At 39.7% G+C, this 22087-nt stretch overlaps 2 protein-coding genes and 1 long non-coding RNA gene across 3 annotated transcripts in view; 2 read left to right on the forward strand and 1 right to left on the reverse strand.

Moving 5' to 3' along the window:
• Nucleotides 1–104: 104 nt before the first annotated feature.
• On the forward strand, nucleotides 105–1976 carry LOC142063367 (uncharacterized). The gene is given in 3 exon segments (XM_075107042.1): nucleotides 105–328; nucleotides 330–654; nucleotides 1261–1976. Coding segments are annotated over 3 exon segments (1209 nt in total). The 3' UTR covers nucleotides 1921–1976.
• A 734-nt stretch (nucleotides 1977–2710) lies between these two features.
• On the reverse strand, nucleotides 2711–5327 carry LOC142063370 (protein EOLA1-like). Its single transcript, XM_075107044.1, has 3 exons — nucleotides 5203–5327; nucleotides 4485–4768; nucleotides 2711–3090 (listed from the first exon to the last, which is right to left on the reverse strand). Exons 2-3 carry the CDS (start codon nucleotides 4735–4737, stop codon nucleotides 2873–2875), a joined length of 471 nt encoding a protein of 156 aa, XP_074963145.1. The 5' UTR covers nucleotides 4738–4768; nucleotides 5203–5327; the 3' UTR covers nucleotides 2711–2872.
• A 67-nt stretch (nucleotides 5328–5394) lies between these two features.
• Nucleotides 5395–22087, forward strand: part of LOC142063371 (uncharacterized) — a 54471-nt gene continuing 37778 nt past the window's right edge. The window contains exons 1-2 of the long non-coding RNA XR_012662743.1: nucleotides 5395–5921; nucleotides 6737–6840. This is a non-coding gene — a long non-coding RNA (uncharacterized LOC142063371). The remainder of the gene's footprint in view (nucleotides 5922–6736; nucleotides 6841–22087) is intronic.

Consider the following 22087-nt stretch of genomic DNA (forward strand, 5'->3'; position numbering starts at 1 on the left):
CAGGGGTGTCATAGCAATGTTTGGGAATGTTTTCCCTTGGCATTGTCAGTTGGTCACTTCCTTTCAGCTGGCTGGCTGGCAGGTCAGTCTAGCTGCTGAGGTAGATGGCTTCGACTGAAAAACTTACTCAAACTGAGAAAAAAGAATTTGAAATGGAGCCTTCCTCATCAGAAGCTTCATGTGGTTCTGACCTGGACGAGGGAGTTGATTCGTCAGACTCGACTTCTCGCTGTCCACTGTGTGACAAAAGCGCAACTAGTGATGCTGCCTTTGGATGTCCAGTACAAGAAAGGTCTTTACAAGCTTTGACCAAGCAACCCCAGTCAAAAAGAGTGTCTGAATTCATCTGAGGAGAGCTCTGGCAAAGGCGATGCCTCTACAAGCTTCCCCTTTCTGAAGAAGCTCTGGCATGTTGTTGAAAGCGGCCGCTTTGAGTCCATTTGGTGGGGGGACAACGGAGAGTGTGTAGCGATTCGTGAAGAATTGTTTGAAAAGGAAGTACTAGCAAGGAGAGGATGTTGGAGAATTTTTGAAAGCAAGAGCATGGAAAGCTTCACTCATTGCCTCCAGCTGCACAGATTCACCAGAAAGCTGTGGGATTTTCCAAAACTGGGCTCGTGCTATGACCTGCTAATGGAAGAAACAGCTAGGGAGGTACGCTGGATCCTCTGCGTGCAAACTAACCCTCAGAATGTTCTAGTGGGACAGCTTTCTGTTCCAATGACATAAGCCTTTACTGCATAGGAGACAAGGATGGCAGTAAATGTTCTGGTTGCCATTTGTTTCTCGGCTCATGTTCAGGAGTTTTTCAGATATATATTCGTTATTTCCAATTACTTTGAACACAAAGTGAAAAGATACGGTATCAGGATTTCTTTTTATTCAGTATGTGTCTTGCTGTACCAGATGTGCAGTTCCCATGTGGTGTTTGCTGAAGGCTGAGGAGGTACGTGTCAGCATCCTATAGTTACCTACCTGTTCCTTCCATGCTAAAGTTGCTGAAAAGTAATGGCATTTGGGTTTCTGAATCAGTTTGTATGCTTTGAAAACCCCATGCTTCTCCGCTACCAAGTGGCAAAAGCACAAGGCTGGTTCCTACTTAACAGGACCGTATCGCACCATTTTATTCAGCCTAAACATCAGGTTTAGGATACCCCCCGATAGTCCTTTTTAACACCCCCTTTTCTCTTTGGCAATTAAAATTCTGAGTTCTTGTATCAAAGGTGGTGGCAACTAACTCTCTTCCTTTGCATTTTTTAGTTTCATTTCTACTACAACCCAAATTTTAGAAGACGTTTTCCACATCTGCTAATGAAGTATGAGCAAAACTGTGGTCCAAAACATCAAACACCAGCAGGACTTTCGCCAGGCACACGCTTGCACGTGCGCTGCCGAAAGAGAAAACCAGCGGTTGAGCCTGCGTGGGAAACCACTTCTGAGGAGGAGAGCGGTCCGCGCTCAGCAGGTGCAAAGGGGAACACGCACACCTCTGCATGCCGGAGGACCGCACCTGCCAAGCGACGTGCCAGGGCAGCTACCCGAGCCAGACGTGCCTCTGCACCTGCACGTGCCGCTGCTCTGACCAATTCAGCAGGAGGCAGGGAGCAGCCGCGTCCTCTGGCCCCCTCCCTTCGGCCGCAGCACAGCAGCCCCAGCGCGGCTGGCGGCCTCGGTGCCGCTTCTGCTGCCCCTTCACCAGGTTGCACCACGCTGGCTGTGCCCAGCAGCCCCTTTCCACCAGGGCTGCCACCCCGCACCTCTCCAGCTGCGCTGGCACCAGCTGCTGCTCCATCTGCCAAGGCCACCTCAGGGCCAAGCTCTGCCACACGACTGGCACGCATGGGCCCAACGGCAGAGCTGCAGCCAATGGCCTTGGACCCCAACCCAGGGCGTGCTAGGTACCTTGCACAGGTTGTGTAGTCCAAGGCAATAGGGTCTCTTAAGGGTTCCAATAAACTACCTGAATACAAAGCCTCTCCCAGTTGTCCTGTCCTGTTTTTATAGCCATGCCTGTGCTTAGCCTTGGGCCTTGCTCCAGGAAGCCAAAAGCATTTTCTTTGTAATGCAGGGTGTGAATTTTGACAAGTGCCATAACTAGTGACTTCTATTTGTTACTCTCCACACTTCTCTTAAATTCAATAGTAGATTTTCAAAGCTTACTAGTATTTTTTAATCTTAAATCAGAGAAAGAAATAGTGTAGTACTTGCTCTACTTTGTTTTGCACAAGCACGTTCTGGGCAATAAAGGCCTTTCTCCAGAGGCTGTCAGGTCACAGAGCTGCAGACTGCTCCTGTCACATGCACATCCAATGTACCTGGTCTGCGAATGAGGAAAAGCTGATCCTTGCTCCAAGTTTTATGCTTACAGCACGTAATAGGCACTGTGCGCAGAAACCTCACCCAGCAAACCTCTGCCTCCATTTGAGAAGCCCCTAGCACTGGCCTTACCTCAGATGATTTCTTTCTCAATGACCCCACACATGCAAGGTCAGGGGTGGGCTGGGAGACAGATACTGTATTACTGATGGTAGCAGCCTGCTTTCAAGTGCTATTTTTCTGAAGGGGCCTACAAACTCTTCCTCATGTAAGTGCATGCATTGTGCTCTATGGTTGTATTTGCTCATGTTTTAAATTGGCACATAATACCTCAAAAAAACCAAAGTCATTTATGTAGGAAAAAATCTAGGAAACTGTTTATAATTTCCAGTGATGGTGATAAAAATTACATCTTGTTTATTTTGCCTCAAAGGAGTACTTCAAATGTAGTTGCTGTTTCAAACAATTAGTTCTGGAAGGGAATCTTGAACAGCTCACTGGTATTCAAGATGCTGACTTGCGAATTCTAAGTTTGCATAATAGCGAGGGCCAACACCTATGCTTCTGAAGGGATCAGTTCCTCAGGGATGTCCACCTGCCACACACCTTGTCTCCCTCTGGCAGGGATCGGTTCCAGGAGCCATCTTGGATTTGAAACAACAGTCAAATATTTCTGTTCTAGATTACTGAGGACAGCTTTGTTTTCCAGCTCCAGCGTGTTTTCAGGAGGCAAGTTTTCTGGATAGAGTGATGTCTCTCCAATGTCAATTAAGCCTGTTTTATAAAATTAAAATATGAAATTAGTTGTCTACTTAATCTCCTAGAGAAATGGTTTCCATAATTAAACCGCCCAGAGGAGATACAAACCAGCTCATTTATTACCAGAAGACACAGCATGAAGCACGCACACCTCAGACCACTGTCGATTGCTGCAGAAGATGGCCTGTGTGACTGAACTTAGGCTGGTGAAGAACAGGGGAAGCATGCAGTTCTAACATTCGCAACTCAGTGATAGAGAATTCTGTTAAAAGAAGCCTGCATCTAGGGAGATACAGCTGCTACCAAAACTCCAGCACTGCATTTGGCTTTGAAACATCTTCATTGTGAATAAAACTCTCTCTGCTCCTATCAGGACACTATTTTATTAACGCTTTAAAATCATTGAACTATATGGAAATTCCTGGTCCCTGGAACCCTTTTAATATCACAAAAGGGAATTTCTTAGTGCATAGTGATTAAAAATGTTAAAGATCAAAGAAGCTTTGATACCTACTCCACAATTTAGTGTGCAATTTATGTCAAGGTTACAAACCTATGTATTGGACAGTACCTAACAATTTTCAGCACTGTAGAACCAGAACAATTTTTTGGTCTATGTGATAATAGTAATTTCTTGTGCAGGGAGAGCTAAAAGTATTCAAATAAGAATGCAAGACAGATGGTGTAACAAAAGATACCTCCAAGAAAACAGTGCAAAACGAGTGCTGGTTAAAACTCTAAGTATACAGCGCAGCAACATACACTGTATTTCAGCACACCATCTTAACACCGCTCCATCTTAATTTTGTGTTACAGAAACAAACTTCCCTGCCCAAATAATGACAGCAATGGAGCATTTGTAGAATGGAAGTAGGATTTATTTATGTAATACTCTAACATGACATGCAAAGCACTGCAATGTCATGACTTGATTGACTACAGTTACTGTAAAAATGGTTTCAGCATGAGTTCCTAAGCTTAAAATGCAAAAAGCGTGGAACTGACATGCATTATCATGCAACAAAACATGTAACCCATGTTATACTATCTTACTGCATGACGAGTCAGCACAAATCAATGTTATCTCTTGAAAAGACTTTAAAGTTGTAGCCTAAAGCTTTTAGTGGAGTGAGTGTATTTTAAAAACTGAGGCCTGACTAAAATTCTTTATCCTAAAGGTAAAAGGTATGTCACATTTCTAACACAATGAAAAAGAACGGATTTTATTTACAGCTTCCCTCAGCTTACAGTGATAAGGCATCAAAATAGCCCACCAGCCACAACTTGGGCACCACTCCTTCAAAATAAGTGTTAGCGCAACACTATGCGGAGCGTAAGTGTGCATATTGGGCTGAAGCAAGTTAACAGATTGAAAGCTTGCTTGGAAAATATAATCCAAGGTTGCTTACCTGCAATAACTCCTCTGCCAAATTTTTCCCCTTTATCCAACAAATCTTGCACTTGTTCTGGTGTCATACCAAACCTATCCAAAAGAATTGCTCTCCACGTTTCATCTTGCCAGTCCTTAACAGCTATATGAATAGCAATGGTGCAGTTCTTGTAGCCTGCTAGGAAAGGACGCCAGCGAGTCTCTACCGTTTTGACTTTGTTTAAAACTAATCCCGCATAGGGCTGTCGGAAGGAAAGGCAAGCGAATTTCATCGTTTTCCTTGCATCAGAACCCGTTTATTTCCTAGGAGCAAACAGACACCCCGAGGTTAGCCGTTACAGCGTGGCTGTGACCGTGACAGCCTGGCGGCGTCGCCGGCGCAGCTGCCCCGCAGCCGCGGAGGCCGCGCCGAGGCCAGCGCGCCCTGCCCCCCCGGGGCGCGGAGGCTGCGCCCCGCGAGGCCCGGTCTGCGCCCGCCGCGCCGCGGGCAGGGGCCGCCCGGAGCAGCCGCCTTAGCGCCGCCAGCGGCCACCCCGGGCTCCGGGGGCCGCTGCCCCGGCGGGCCGGCATCCCGCGGCCGGAGGCACTGCCGCCGCGGGCGGGAGGTAACGGGGTGCCGCCGCGGCGCCGCCCGCCCCGGCCGCGCTCCCGGGCCGCACGGGGCTGAAGAGCCCGCTCCTCAGCGCGTAGCGCGGAGCCGGCTCCGAGGGACGCGATCCTCCGCGGCCGCCTCCTACCTGGCGCCGCCGGCTCCGCGCCCTGCCCGCCGCTCGCCGGGACCGCGGGCCGCGCCGCTGCCCCACTCGGGGCCGCGGGGGGGAAGGTGGGTGGCGGGGAGCGGCGGGGCGGGGCGGTAGGCTGGCGGCGGGGAGGAGAAGGCGGAGGAAGGGGAGGCAGAAAAGGAAGGGGCGGTGGCGGCGGCCTTGCTTGGTTGCTTGTGGGCGGTGTCGCGTGCGCCAGGCGGCGGGACGCGTTCCCGCCGAAAGTGCGGTTCTCTGCCCCGCAGCTTCCCTCGAGGAAGTGAGGGTGGAGGTTAAAGCCTGGCGAAGGCTTACCCGAGGAGCCTGGAGCGTGTTTTGGTGGTTGCTGAGGGGAGAAGGGAGCCGGGGCGTCCCCTGGCTGCGCCGCAGGAGCGCCTGCCGAGGGAGCGCCTGGCTCCTGGGCTCTGGCGAGGAGCTTTCCGCCGGCGCTCACCGCCGAAGGGCCCCGGGAGCAAAGTGGCAGCAGAAGCTCTCGGGAACGTCCTTCCCCGCTTGTGCCCGCGGCTGGGGGCTGTGCCGAGGGCCTCGCGCCTCTGAAGTGACTAAAAGCCATTTGGCACATGAAAACTCGGTGGCGTCTCACCTGCCTGCCTGCTTTGGCCAGTGGCTCGTTTCGGACAGAATTTCCTGAAGTGTTTCCAGTCAACCCTACTCCCTGAGGAGAATCTCATTTGTATACTGTTGCCATCTGAAATGTACGTCTTGCCTTTCTAATGCGGACGCTTTGAACAACACGGTTACTGTTTGACAACAGGCTTTATCTGTGCTAGTCTCCTGTGGTCCCTTGGCAGGCATCGCTGCCAACTGGGAGCAGCTCCTGAAGGCCTAGTGAACACAATAAAAATCAGGGACCTCTCAGTGAGGGCTAATTTGGAAAAGAAGACGGCTGAGATAGATGTATGGTCCCACTGGTTTTGTTCAATTTTAGTGGGATAACCAATATCTACTTTATGTCGGTGCACACACGTGTTTTAACAGAGTTCATTTCCAACATAGACAAATAAAGTGACCTTATTAAGGCAAACCCTTATGCTGAATAGTGGGAGGCTGTGAAAATGGCCATTGATGCAGCAAGTTGAACAGTTGAGATCCTGCCTGAATTTCTGCAGGTAGAGAAGATAAAAAAGGTAGCTGCATCTGTATCCAAATACACAGGAGAGTCATCTTTCCTGTACAGCCACATCTATCAGTTGAGGGTTATAAATATGAGAAGTATTTGGGGAGTTTTTCCATGTGTGCAGCATCATAGAGAAAGAAAACAGGGAGGAGAGAACATTCGCAAAAAGGAATGAGTTTGCAGTAGAAATAAGGAGGGAGATGCAAGAGAACAAGAAAACTGTGAGAGATGGAAAAGAAAAAATTAATATTTACAAAGGGAAAAGAGGGCGATCACCAACATCAAATCCTGATTTTGAATACTGTTTTCAGTGACTTGGAATTTCTCCTATGCTATATTGAACCGCCTTATATTAAACTATGAGAATTCTCAAAATTATTTTAACAATTACAGAAACTCAGAGGTGGAAAGAGAAAAGTGATCTGCAGAATTCCACTGAAAGAGAGATGGGCTCTTCCTTTGCTTAAGAAAGGCAGAGGAACTTCATACAGCGAAAGGTAAGATTAAAGAGATTTTTTGTGTCCAGGTCTATGACTTTGTGAATAACAGGTGTTTATTGGTAAAACTTTGCCTGTAACCTTAGTGTTCTGTAACTGCACTGGGCAGTGTGGTTAGATGATCCTTTTCTGATGATAAGCGCTTCAGATAGCTGTTATGATAGCTGGTTTTGGTGTACATGTCAAATACGCCTTCAGTGAATGTTGTGTAAAGTATTTCATAGCTCGTAGACTTTAACTGTTGAGAACCATTTTTTCTTATTACCATTTTCTGAAATTCTTACTGTTCTCATTACCCTTTTTTCCCCTGGATATTTCCAATATCTTGTTCAAAATGTTCCAGAGTCATTCCAGTCCTTATGGAATGTCATAATAACAAGATAAATTAATAGATGAGGTGAATCTAAGGTAGCTTTTACAGGGTTATTATTTTAAATGTTCTTTGGCTTTAAGTTATTTCCATCTTACTAGATGTGCACAGTTAGTTGAAGAACCTGTTGAATCTGTTTAGAGTTGCAAGTATGTAATGAGCTTTCATGTGTTTTTTGGTATTTGCTTCTGGTATTTTTCTACTGCATGATTACAGTTTATGTGAGGGTTACTTATTTTGGGAAAAATTTGGCCAAAATTTTTTCGTATTGTGTAAGTAAGTGTTAGCTGTGTTTTACACTCATATAACTTATAGCAGGATTTGTATTGTGTTTCATCACATGAAATACATTTTTTTTTTCTTGATTTAAGGAAAAATCTCCAAGGCACTTAAAATTGTAAGTCTAACAGTTCTAAATAAAATGTAAATAGCACAAGACTTGTGTGCTACTACCAAAGGTGAATAAATATTATATTGAAAATCTCCTGTCAGAAAACTAGCTTACTTGGTTTGTAGAAACCTTTTCTGATATATTGTGACGTTTACTGGAAGACTTAAAAACAATTTATAGCAGCACTGTTATAAATAAGGGCCTGAAATTGTCAAATTTTGTGTGTGTGTGTGTGTGTGTGTTCAGCCTTTTGTGTGATGAGTGGTAAACTGACTTCAGTAGGTTTCCTCAGGATACAAGATAATGTTTTGAAGTTTACAACAGTGAATATGAAAAATAACATTCATTCCTATCTTAGCAGATGATCAGTTTATGCTTGACATCATAGATGCACATAATTGTTTTTTGGGCACTGTGGCTTTCACATGCTAACACCAATCCCAAATTATCTAATCTTGGCACAGTGCCTCACATGATGATAATCTCAACAACAGGAAATTCTACAAGTTTGGTCTATATTTCTGTAAAGTATACTTCATTTCAGTGTCTCTAAATTAGCTTTCCTTATGGTGTCGCTAATTTTAATTTTGATCAAATAAAGAGTGCATGATTCCAATTACAGAATATGTAACTGCTTTCTATGGAGCTAAAACAATGCATAGTACATAATTTATAAGGACTCAGTCTGATCTCATCTAGATAGGCAAGCATTGCTGTGTTTCTTACCAATTTTGCTTAGTAGCTGATTTTACATGATTCAGTACACAGCAATAGGTGCTGGGATATCTTGGGTCAAAATCGGGTCAAGGTACTTGATCAGATACAGTTCATTTCAGAAGTGGGTAAAGATACGGTGCAGTATGTTCCAGGATATCGGAGGTCAAAACTGAAATTTCAGCTGTTAATAACCAGTGAAATACAATACAGTACAATACAATACAACTGTTTGTATCGAGTGGTCACAATTTGATAATGAACATTCACAAGGAGCTGGGATATGTTGACATATGAACATCCATTGCATTTTCCTGCATTTTAGAACATCAAACAGTGTGAAGTGTGAGGATGTGACTCGGTATTCTTTCGGCAGCAATTCCATCTTAAAAACCAATCTTCTACATTTTGCCCCCTTTTCCTTAATTTTACTCTGTCTCTCATTCTAATATTGTAGTTTATGAAGCCTCAGTACGTGCTGAAAAACCAGCTTCGTATTATTCTTATACCCAAATAAAAAAATTCTAATTTTTGGATGAACTAAAATACTTATATTTTACCATGTGTTCTATATTTCTTTGTTTATATTGTGAGAACTGATGCCTGTCTTAAGTGTTTTAGTAAGCATATCTCCAGTGTCTTTAGATTCTCTTATTTCTGGACTTGTTGCAACACTGTGTCTTCTGAACAGTTCTCTGAAAATGTGAATCTATGGTTCCTTCTTCTTCTTGTACACACACCTCACACACCACACCCCCAGCCCCCCAGCCATGAGTAGAGTACATTTCTGGTTTGTAACATATCACTGACATTCCTATCCTTGTCAATAGTTTTGGTATTATAAATAATTGGTAGTCATAGTTTGTTGGTTACTTATAGGAGAGTTTAATGAGGTTTCTCAGTGTGGATACCTTGGATGTAAAAATGCGGTTGTATTTCAGAGTGCAATTCAAGAATAAAATGCATATATGCTAAATTTTCTCTTATGCAGGTTTCAGTGTGTTTTCATAACAGATCGTGTGTATATGACAGATCTTATATAAGAACATATGCACTGTTCTTTTTAAATTCCCAACACGAAAGCATAAGGTTAGAGTGTGACCATTAGCCTGTAGTATCTGCAGTCAGACCTACTGCCTTTTGTAACGGTATGTTGTAGTAACTGTATAGTGGTATGCAGTAGCTAATATACTGGAAGTTTTTCTGATCTAATTAATGTAACTTCTTGTCCATAGCATAGTTTCTGTACAGGAAAAAAATTAACGGAAAACTTTGCCCTTTATTTATCAATATTAATGGAAGTAGTGTCAAGTGTGTTGCTGTGATGTAGGAAAGCCTTGATTTAGAATTAGCTCCATAAATCAAATTAAAAAGCATCATTTCTTTTGTACAGAACAAATACAGTTGAGCGTCTTCTAACTTCAAACACTTGAATACAGACAGAATAAGTGGCTTCAGAAAATACCTGCATGCACATCTTTTTAGAAAATGCTTTGGGTGGTATGGGAACGAAGATGAATTGTGAGAGGGAGATTTAAGCAGCATCCATTTCTGGGGTCAGACAAATTAACATTTAAAACAGCTTCTAGTCACATAGTTGCAGCCTAAGTGGAAACTTCAAAAACTCTTTTCATATCTTCCTCTGGCTACTGGAGACATTAACTTTGGAGTATATACATACCAACACGTGCTCAGTCACATTCCTACTGAGGATGCACTTGAAGCTGTGCACGTTGCTTATATAGCTTTGCAGGGTATGCAGTGGGAGAAAGAGCCAGCAGTTCACACATACTGAGACAGACAGACTAGATGTGATGCAAAGTACCAACAGGGATCTTATTAACATGGGCGTTGAACTCCTAGGCGTCTGTTGCAGATGAGTCTTTTCAGCCATTTCATTGCAAATTACTTGGCTTTTTGACTGGATGACAATTTATCTCAGAAAAAAATGGGACATACGTTATACCTAGATGAGGCTCTGTGTACTTGCGATGTTATTTCAGCGATACTTGTGTTGCATTCCAGTCTCTGACTTCATGGTACCCTTAGTCTGCAAAAGTTGCCACAGCTGCCTGAGTTTCTTACTTGTCTGGGACAGGGATGCAAACATTGTTTCTCTCCAGAATATTATATTCTGATTAAAAAGTTTTCCAGACACTGATGGCATGCTTTGGAGTTCTTATGTAAGTGGGGTCCAAAGATTTCTGACAGACAAATGTCTTTGCCTCCTGCAGCTATGCTTATTTTTCTGCGTTATTTAAAGCAGCCAAATATGAGGGTAAGGTACCACTCTGTGCATGTTTTTTTTCTTTGCATAAAAGGTTCTTATCAGTACTATACAATGTGCTAGACACCCCTAAACCTCCCACTCCCCCACAGCATATGCAATGTCCTGCCTTGTCCCTTTTACATCAGGTCTTGCTGCTGAATCTTCCATGTAGTTGAACTGGGCATCTGTTGTGTGACTATGAGACAGGCCAGGTCTGCTGGTGAGTTTTATCTGCTTAGTGATTTATTTCTAAACTTTAAGGTTGCTAATATTCAGAGACCATCCTGGTCCTCCTGCTTTTCTGAAGGTTAAAAGAAGGTTGTAACTAAAGGCTGAACACCAAGCTAGCTTATTTAGAAACATCTTGTGTAGCTCTCCGTAGCAATCTTTTTTTGGTTGAGATATGCGGCTTCATGCTGAGGTAATCTGCAGGGGAAGGAGAGCTTGTAGTAATGAGCTCTCCTTCCCTGCTGATTATTATGTCCAATCCACAGGCAACTCTGAATGCAGTATGTGGCTGCATAAAACATTTTTAAAGGTAAGACTGATGAACACCTTTGTGCGGCCATGGGTCCATGACCAGGGTTCATGCCCTCTAAAATGCTGATTTATTTTTTTTATTTAAAGAATCTGCACTCCGCTATAAAGGGGGTAGGTATCCTTACTTCATCTGATTGATGCGGTCCATCCAGCTTTATAATTATTTCAGTTTTTAATCTGTTTTCAGGTGCAGGCTGGTACTCTAAGTTTTGCAAGATCATTTAGAGCTATTTCTAATAGATGGAAAGTTTGCACTACCCGCGGCAGCTAAAATCTGAATGACATCCTTTGTTCCCTTAGTAACATCTACCTTGTATGACACTTACAATGGTTAGGAATTCTTTAATGAGTTCTTTTAAATACCTTTTGATTCTGTCTCATCAGGAGACACTTAAAGAAAGAGGAGAAAATGAATTGCCTAACCATTTCGAATTAATCTCAAAAGAAAAAGAATTCACTTGCAGAACAAATGCATTTTCAAACTGACCCTGTATGTTCTTTTGTAACTAAAACATTACTTTTTGGCTATTGATAAGCACTAATGAAAATGGAAAATGCAGTTTTCCTCTCTGAATTCAAACTAGCAAACACTGTCTTCCCTGAGAGAAGTGCCTCTGCATCTCAGGGGTCAATCCAGTGCTGTTTCTTCTTGGCTTTTTTGGTTGGGGTTTTTTGGTGGGAGGGTTTGTTTTCTTTTGTTTGGGTGGGTTTTGTTTGGTTGGTTTTGTTTTGGAATATTGGTGTCAATATAGGCTGTGTTAGAGAAGACACCAATAAATGTGTTGTTATATTACTGGGAAGGATGTTCTTAATTTAGGATTATGTGGTAGTACTATGCTACTGTATTAATAAGTGTTACTTACTCTAAGATACTACGTAGGTAGTACTATACTTCGGATTACCAAGAATTTAGGAAAGATGTTGCTTCTAGCTGATACAGGTTGTTTTTCTGTTCTTACTGTGTAAAAATATTTGTGATAAAATGGAAACTTATAAAACAGATGTGCGTGTAGATGCCCATATGGACTTGATGTACATGTTTATGATCATGAAGATTAGAAAAATGTATAAAAGTCAAATCTAGAACTGATTGGTTTGCTGGGCGATGGTTTAAACTGTTTTTAGCATTCTACATGAGATTTTAAAATAGATAGTTAACTTCTGACTTGCTCTTTCTAATGAGCACATGTGTGTCTATTACTTTAGTGAGTTTTGTGGGTTTCACTGCAGTAATAACCATTTTGTCTGTTTGCAGTTGTTGTTTTTATATGTTTTTTTCTTATATGTATGTACTGAATTTTTAGGTCATATTTTAAAGTACACCATCTTATACTTTGTCTGCATTTTCTTTTGTTTTCAGGAATTTTTCATATATGTTGGAGTTAAATGCTCACTCAATTGTCGGGTGCCTTGATTTCTACTTCCCTGTTGTCCCCATTTACAAATACAGTCTATTTTCACCATGCACGTCTACTTACATGAAGTGTTACCTTTGCTTAGGCATACTTTCAAAGATAAAGAAGTATACTGTAAATTTCTACAGTGTTAATCTAAATGTACACTGCAGTACTTCATATTTTGTTTTAATCATTAAGGAAGATGTCAAATGAACCTAATTTCTAATACAACAGCAAGCAGAAATTAAAATAAAATATAGGCTAATTTTGTCCAAAATCTGAACGTATCTTAATTATCAACGTAGTTTTGATTCGAAGGTGCTTATTGCCTTCATTGTAAATAAACTCTATAAAATACCTTATATCCTATCACAAAAACAGAGCTCAACATACAGCTGAGCTCCTAAATAAGAGAATATGCATACTTAATTTCTTATAGTTAGGTGAGCTGGATCAAATTTTAAGACTTTTTCTTATTTCATGTTGCTGTCTTCTCAGTACCTATGTTTCTTAGTCTTTTCCAGCTTTCCCCTAGGTGGCACCATGACCTACAGAACAGCTCCTGTAGGCTTCAGAGCAAGTAACGGCTACAGACGTGTCTGCTGAGTGATGCAGACACGTTTTCAAACACTTCTTGGTCGTCCTTCTTTTAACTACTTGTGCTGTTTCTCAGAGACAACGTTGTTTCCATACTGGGTTAGAAATAGTAATGATTAGAACATGGACAATAAATTATTTTAGTAGGATGAACTACTATTTACTTGAAAATCAACTTGGAGGTATCTCATGTAGATAATTGAATTCCTTTGCATTAAAGGGAGGGAGGACACTGACACTTTTGTGCAGTGCAATGGACTGTGGCACACTTGTGCTTTTTTGGATGGCAAAGAACTACTGCTGTCTGTATAGCGCTTCATGTTACTACATGCTTCATTTAGATCTGTTTCCTAGTCCTAGCTCCAATCCTTGTCCTGCTTTACTGCCTGTATTACCAATTCTGCTGTGCCTCATGCATTGTTTGTTTTGCCCCTAAGTACAAATACGTGTGGGTAAATGAAAGTCCAGCTTCTCAAGCATGCTAAGATTAAGCAAAAAGAATTTAATCTAATGGTCTGAAAAGCCGCACAATTAACTTTTGTGGGAGGACTACACTGTATGGTCATTGGATATGTGTTTTGTCTTCCTACTCAGCGACAGAAAGCATACCAGTTCTTCCTTGGGATAGAGAGCAACAGAGATTCGATGATGAGGGTAAAAGATAAAAGCTGGTACTAGCCCATAGTTTTGTTACAGGTGGAAGAAGCCTAATGTCTTCTGAAATAATCTGACAGCAAACTATGAGCAGATGCTTTAGATAAAGAGGAGTTGTGAATCTTTTGCAGTTAGTGTTTTATTGACAGCAGAGCTTAAACTGAAAAGCAACATGATATCTGCTGCCCAGTCCTACAGTTTATTTAAGAATTTTCACATAATAAAAAGGGTGATGGGATTATTGTTTCTGTGTATGATGGTGTCTAATGAAAAGTTGGTATATGAGAAGTTTTGCAGTCCTCTATTTGTAGCATGATTCTGTTTTTTAATGCTTTTTAGAATAAACCCAGTTTTTGTTGGAGTTAATGCAGTTATCGTAGTGAGATCAGAACTGTGTCCTAGAACACTTGTCTTGGAGACTTATCACAGCCTAACTGAACATAGAGAACATCATGTAGGCAGATTATTTTTGCCATATAAAAATATGACTTAGAACTTACAGTAAGCAGCAAATAATGAAATAATTATGAATTGTACTGCTCCTAGGTCTGTCATTGTTGGTGAAATGAATGTTCTTGATTGCAGTATCTGCCCAGTATCTGTCTGCTGTCAGCTGAAGATTTGAAGTGCTATAAGCAAAACTCTAGAACACTGGTTTTCCACATATTTTCTTCCTGGTTTTCTTAGTTTGTTAGACTGATTTTTTGTGTCTGCATTAGAATTTGCCAGGGTGCAGAGCTGGTGCTGAGAACCTGGTATTCTCAGGATTTGTATTTCAGTGAATCAGACTAGCTCTGATCTGATCCCTGGGGCCTGTTTCACATCTTACAATCATTTGCTTCAGAAGTCCCTGATCTGAACTGAAACACCAATACAAATGCAGCCTGTATCTGAGAGTACCAAACTGATGATGTCCCATAAGCAATGTGTAGTTTAAGGTCTATTTACACACACGTGTGTGCAGACTTTTGGCATTTTTAATAGGTCCTCATTGTCGAGTTACATGTTTGAAAAAGTAACAGTCCAACTTTATAGCAGTGAAATAGTGTTGGCTCTTTGTTGTACCCAGGCTCCTTTTGTCAAAAGACAGAGAATGCTGTCAAGAGAAGGAGAGAAAATGCTTGTTTAGTAGCAAATTCTAGTTCTGTTTCTAAGAGCATATTGCTTTACTGTTCATCTAAGAGGCTTTCTCAAACATATCTGATTTATATGATTGCTTAGCAAAACAAAGTCTTACCAAGTTACTTTCTTCTATTTTAATACAGCATTGATCTTGTGAGTTGAAATTCATATCTGGAAGGACAGTATTGTTCTGGAGCAAAATTGTGTCACTTGGTGCTATGGATCAGTATTCTGTTGATCAGAAATGCATTACTATGAGACATCATTTCTTTCCAAATACTTATTGTGGTTCCAGTTCGTGGATTTGAAGAAAGTCCTAAAATCAGAAGATAATCTTTTAGATTGACTGGTCTGGTACAAATGTTCTATGTTTAATATATGCTTGTATAGTGTCGTTCCCATGGACTGCCAACTTTTTTGTCTAGTTGCTGGTCAGATATTAATGACAGAAGTAACAGTATGCAAGATTAGGAGTACATTTATTTGTAAAGAAAGAGGAAGTCAGGGCTGTGTGGCAGAAATTATAAATCTGGAACAGGCTGGTCAAGGTGGTTTTTTTCTAGTAGAGATTTCAAGCTTTGGTAGTAACTTGAGGGTGTCCAGAACCCCAGCGCCTGTAGTGCCCTGTGATGTTAGTCCAATAGGGTTTCTATATAGTGTAAACTGAGGTGCTGCAGTAGTAGTAAGTTCAGTATCTCTGCTTCCTTTTTTTCATTTCTTATTGTTTTCATTTTGTTACATTATCATGTCATTTCTCAAAGTTGGTGTTTCTTATGACTGTTAGGGTTGTGGTTTTTTTCAACCTAAGTTTATTCAGTTTGATATTTTATAGGAATAAGTTTATGTTTATACTTAAATTTAAACTTTGTGATTAATCTGTGCATGCTCCCTTTTCAATGCTGTATGAATAGTAGGTTTTGCTAGAATTTTCTTCTTTTATCACTTTGTTTGGGGGGTTTTGCAAATAGTTGTGTGTTTTTACCTTTATATAACAACCAACATTTTACAGTATAGTTCCCTTAAATATTTTGATTCCTTTTGCAAACAGTTAGAAGGAAAGCCAACATTTTAAAACATGGTTACATAAGTTTAGCCGGTGAAAATCTGAACATTTTAAATTTATAAGTTCACTGCTGAGAATGCAGACAGAAGTTTGAGAAATGAGTCAGTCGGTCATATCTAGAACTCAGAATCGGCCAGTCTTTCACTACGAGTCTCATCAGGAGGAGGTTTTACCCCGTCTGGATGGTGTCTTTTTTCTACTTGCTTGTTAGGCATCTGCATACACGAGGAATGGATCTATATAACTAAATAAGTAATAACAGTCCTTTGCGGCATTTAAACATCTGGCATACTTGAGTTTAAAGTGTGCACAGAAATTATGAAAGTTAAAACTAAATGCAGTTAAATCTGTGCAGGGCCTGAAAACAGGAGTTCTAGATATAAACATTTAAACCTACTTGAAGTCTGATATATCAATTTTAGCAGCATTGAAGACAGTGTTGTTAGAGCCTGTGAAAATGGCACAGGGCAAGTGCAGTGTAACAATGTTTTGCAGCTTTAAATTCCCACATGTAAATTATTTCTATGCCCAGTACTTAAAAGCTAAAGCCACAAGAGTTTTTAACATCAGGAGCTATGGAATCATGTTGATGTGAAAGAGCAGGGCTGTGAAGCCACTACAGTATTTACTTGTATTTTATCTATTACATATTCTATTGCTGTTTATAAGGATTGTACCAGATATCACAGCTTCCAGAAAAATTGCCACCTATACTACATGTTCTGCTTAAGGAAACTGAACATTCTTAGGAACTTGCATGCTGTAGTCGTGTTCTATTTGTTTTGTTAAATGTCTACTTCCATTTTAGTAAGGTAACATTTACTTTAGTTAATTTTATTTTGCTTGTAATTGCCAGTTACCACAGACAGGTAGTAATTTCCTATGCAGCTTCAGGAACAAGAGAATAAACAAATAGCTGCTGAGTACTGGTGTGTTTTCTCGGTGGATACTTCCTCACTCCAAACTGTAATTCTGCAGCACCACAATGTTTAGCTGATCTATAACAACAACAAACCATTGATTCATTATTATACTTTTTAACTGTACCGCTTATGAATGTAGCTATATGTTTTAAAACATTATTGTATGCCAGGAAAATTATTAATAAATAATCTTCAGCTTGTTAAATAATAAGCCCTTACTTTTGCTTTTTTTTTTTAAATCATTGGGAATTTTGGTTTTTTACCTCACTGCTGTAGGATAATACACATTTCTTTTTCTCTAGGCTAGACTGATTCTTCAGTTCTTCATCTGACTGAGTCTTAACATCTTTATTAAAATATGTCTTCTCTATCATGGTTGTGTTTGTCTGAAAATGATACGTAGAGTTATGAAAGCTAATGGCTGACTACTGTGTAGTTTATTCACATAAATAAGTGGTTCCACTTATTTCTGTTGGTGCATCATGTCAAAAGAACCCAAAGCTCAAGATCAAAAGATGATCTTCTTGGTAAATATGCAGCATCTAGAGAGCTAGCTTTACAAAACAATTTTATATATTAGCATTTTCAAAATTATCTACATAGAGGAACCACTGAAATATAGCTTTATATTCACTAGGACTAGACTTTGTCTAGACTTAACTACACAAAGTGGTGTTAAAACTAAGTGATATAGTACTTATAAACAGATTGATGTTTATTTGGCAGGCAGAGAGTCTAGTTTGTATGAATTTTGATCTAGTCGATACTGTTTAGCTCTTCTACGTCACAGTAAATGAGGTAAAATGGAGTACTGTGTTTTGCCTTCACAAGCTGTGCAGACTCGCTTAATGAATTTTAGTTACCACTCTATTCTGCAGTATCAAAAGCGTCCCTACTCAAGTTCTCATACACTCCTAAAAGAACAAGCTGTGCGTAAGGAAATTTCCTGCAGAAACGTAAGAAATAATTGATCTTATGCAGGCAAGGGATCATTAACTTCCATGTGATACCCTGCTGTACTTGGTGGTGTGTGTTAGTACATGCAATGAGTCCACTTTCAGTCAACAGAACAAAACATTCAGGGTTGTACTTTGGCACAGTATGTATACGTGTATGGCCTGTTGCCTTTAACAAAAGATGTATGTGCCCCTTGTGTGTTTATCTATTTATATATGTACACACATAAAAACAGATGTAAGCTGGAAAGGTATCTTTCATTAAAAAGTGTCTGCACATATGAAAATGTAGTGGTTTGTATAATCCACAATCTGTATAACTCAAAAAGCGGTTTCCAAATATGTCCTGGGACTGTCGTCTTAAAGTGCTCTCTCTTATAGTTACAAGTTCAGCTAAGTGATCCATAAAGAGTGAAACTAAAATGCATTGAGTGTAGCGACTAAATAAGCCTGGAACAATTAAAAAAATTGTTGTTTTCTGTTTCTCTCCTCCTTCTATTTAGTTTTGCATTTAATCTTCTTGCTTTGCATCTTCCATCCTTGTTGGATGATGTGACAATGAATCCTCATGAAATGTTAAAAACTGAATGCTAAACTAAATTATTAATAATTGAAGCACCATTACAGTCTCCTTCTATAGCATGTGACATATACTGCTCCTTATTGGCTTTCCTGCTCTGGTTATCCATTTTTTGGGAATAGCTTCCACAGCAGGCTCAGCAAAGATGGTTCTTATATAAGAAGAGAAGTAATGATATATTTAAGCTCATGTGAGTATTAAAAAATATTTCTTTTATTCTACTTCCTGTTTTCTTTTTCTATTACTGTATATTGGGATAGTTGGAGAGTATTGCCTTCCCATTTTAACTGATAGCAGCTACTTTATATAGATTTTCTTTGTTTCATCTTTAAATTTTGCCATTACTTTTACATTTGAAGCTTTGTCCTCAATGTCTCCTAACCACAAGATCTCTGAGAACCTGTTTTTTTTTTTTTACCTTAAGACTCCATCTGCCCAAGGGAAGATCAGGGTAGAGACTGATAGTTTCACTGCATCTCATCTTTCAGGAATTCTGTAGGCCTTCCTCAGGAATAGCGAGTCAGAAATATTTGGAGTGTGTTTAAGTACAGGATCGGAAGTAGCCATTTCAGTGGTGATACTCTACTCAGAAGGTGTGTGCGCACACGCACACACACACAAACACACACAATGCCACATGCGTGCTTTTGCACACATCGAATTGTCAAGTGGCCAAGAAAGCTAGTGATAACTATTAAGGATGCAATGATTGCAAGATCAAATCATTGCAGGTTTCATAAACTTGTGTCGGTGATAGTAGCTGTGGGAATGGACCATCCATGATTTATAAAAAAATTCCAAGTCATTCTATCATTCCTGTGTGGTGTTCCAAAGGCTGGCATTTGACAAGTAAACGTCAAGAAAAAAGCTTAGATGAAAAAGGAACAAGTTTACTTATTCAATAAATAACTTCTATTGTACCTACTGTTAACCCTACTGTTATCTTCCCAGACTTTCTGTGTTACTTCTGTTCTTGCACTTAAGAGTCAGAGTACTGCATGTGATCCATCAAGATGACTTGATTTGATATGGATTCATAACAGTGCACAGACCCTGGTTTCAGTGAGGAAGAATTTAATAATTAAAACCCATAACTTTGGAAAATATTTGCAAAACTATGTTATGTAGCCGAGATAGAGCAAATAACAGCTATTTACTTATATTTGTATGTGTCGGTAATTTTTGTTAGAGGTGCCTAGGAATCAAAAATTTCAGCAGATGCCCTTTGTAATAGCAGTGCATACAGAGATTTTCGGAACTATGTGAGTGGCTGGCAATACTACACCTAGGCTCCTTGGTCTGCTCTCTGAATTGGCTGGATGCAAGCCAAGTAGCCACGCTAGATTGGACACCATGCTGTGCTAATGCAGTTATCCAGTTGTCTGATATAATGCAGAAAATCTTGGGCTTGTGTATTTTTGTTTTTCTAAGCATATTCCAAGCTGATTTATTTTTTTCCTCAGAAAACTCCTATTAATTTCAACTGAATGTGTGACTTAAAGTTTCTAATCAGTTTTTAAAATTTCAGACACACACCAAGACAACAGTTTCTGCCCAAAACTGACATAGAGAAATGAAACAGCAACAGATAAAATCATCTAACCAAGGTCACACAGGAAATCTATTCAAAAGTATTAAATAGGTCTAGAGATACTGAGTTCTGGTTCAGTTTTTTAACCTTACATTCATTCTTTTTGGGTGCAAATGTTCATTTTTCATAGCTGTCTTTTTGACATTGTTGAAAGGCAATTATTACAACGGTTTGATCTGATCTCTATTTTCTATTGTGAGATAGTTATTAGTGCACTATAAAGCATTGCCTGAGCTTCTGATTTGCTGTCAGAATGTCACAATTTGTTTTAAGAGTTTCTATCCATTAATCCTAGCCAGAAATTGTAATAGTTTTTCAGAACATTCAGAATAAAAACCACGACTTATGTAGAATTCTTTGTATGGTTATAAATTAAGAAAAAAAAAAAGTAGGGTTACAGAGCTTGATTCTCTCATTTATATAGCTAACTTGCTTCCAAGGAGTGCATAATGCCTTATACAACCAGATAAGTGAGCAAAGTGGGCCTCTGAAAGATCCTCTTCAAACAACATTACGGTACATCTAACAATTACCTACTGCTGCTTCTATGAAAATGTTGATGTTTATGTTGTTTTAATGTGGGAACTGTAATGTCCTTTGCCTTTTTTTTCAAAGATACTCTCCTAAGAGACTAGACTGCTACAGTCAAGACATATTGTAAAGATAAGAATTCTGTACCTTTTTAGACAATATACTTTGATAGTATATTTAGAAATCGAGTCAGTACAATGAATTATGATCTAGACAAATTCAGAGTTGATGTACATTTTACAAACGTATCTTAGAAGAGTTCAACAAAGGTTTATTGTGATTCTTTGCAGCAGGCTGTTAGTAAAAATTATGGATTGCATTCCAAGAACCATCTAACTTTACCACAAGACTTGGTACTTCTTAAAAGGAAACTATTGAATTTTTTAAGTCATCATTTTTTCTGTTTTGAGCTCCCAATACAACACTTCTAAACACAATTTCTTTCTATCTTAATTTTGCTCGTTGCCTTTGACATGCACCGTTTCTTCACCTGTTTAATGCCATTGGCATATTTGGCTTTAGGCTGTACTTACTCTGCACAATAGTATGAGTCAATGATGTCAACGTGACTTCAGAATAAGATTTGATCTTCAGCTTGGTGAAGAAACCTTGTTGAGGTGCTCTTTTAAAATTTTTGTCACAGAGACATCCATCTTGATAAATATCTTCTCTTCTAGGAAATCCCAGCTTTTCCATTCCTATCAAGGGCCTTTACCTTGTCTTTATATATATTTACCAACATGAAATAGAGCAAGCATGAAAAATACAGTGTATGTAAAGTTTGGGTTTTCTTAAATGCATTTTGCAAATTTTATTTCAGTCAAGGATGTGATTTTAGCAACCTGAATTGAACTTGTTCTGTAAGCCAAAGATGGAAGGTTCTATCTAGTGATCAGTCTGTGTGCTGTTTATCTTTCTGTCTATGACAGCTCTGAAGAAATCTTGAAATATTTTGACCCATTTCTAAAGAAATAAAAAAAACCCTTAAGAAATCTTAAGATTGCTATATATTTTGTGACTGACTGTCTTAACAAATCTAAGTTAGAAGCTATAATTTTCAGCAATTTGAATACTTATTATTCCTTGTGTTTGCAACTTCCATGTTATAATCTCCGTGCAAAGTTGTCATTTTGCGTTCATACTCATCTGGATAACTGTTTGGCACAACATAACTGGCCTTGGATAATTAAAGGGTTGTTACTGAAAATGGAAAGAGTGAGAAACCTGATGGCCATTAGAAGAAAGCTGCCAACAGAAGGTTTTAAAAGCACATCTCATGTATATCTACATGTGTTTGTTTCACAGTCTGTAAAACTGTTTGTAAAATACTGTTCTCAGTATGTCTAAGCCATCTGAGTCAGCTTTAGTGTGAACTGTTCAGTTGCATTTTACATCATGAATCCACTATACTGTACAACGATGGATGCTTTTTTTAAAGAACCTGATATACTATGCTCTCTCTGAAAGTAAGTGCAAATTAAGGCAAAAAAAGAAAGATTGAGCACATTTCAAATATTTTTGTCCCACCCAATCATCATTCTCAAGTCTT

Source organism: Phalacrocorax aristotelis, chromosome 11 (assembly GCF_949628215.1).
Source record: "Phalacrocorax aristotelis chromosome 11, bGulAri2.1, whole genome shotgun sequence".
NCBI lineage: Eukaryota > Metazoa > Chordata > Aves > Suliformes > Phalacrocoracidae > Phalacrocorax > Phalacrocorax aristotelis.

Coding starts and splice junctions, on each gene's coding strand:
- LOC142063370 (XM_075107044.1), bottom strand. CDS start 4,737: ATGAAATTCGCTTGCCTTTCCTTCCGACAGCCCTATGCGGGATTAGTT. Junction 3,091..4,484: donor TGGCAGAGGAGTTATTGCAG/GTAAGCAACCTT, acceptor TTTATAAAACAG/GCTTAATTGACATTGGAGAG.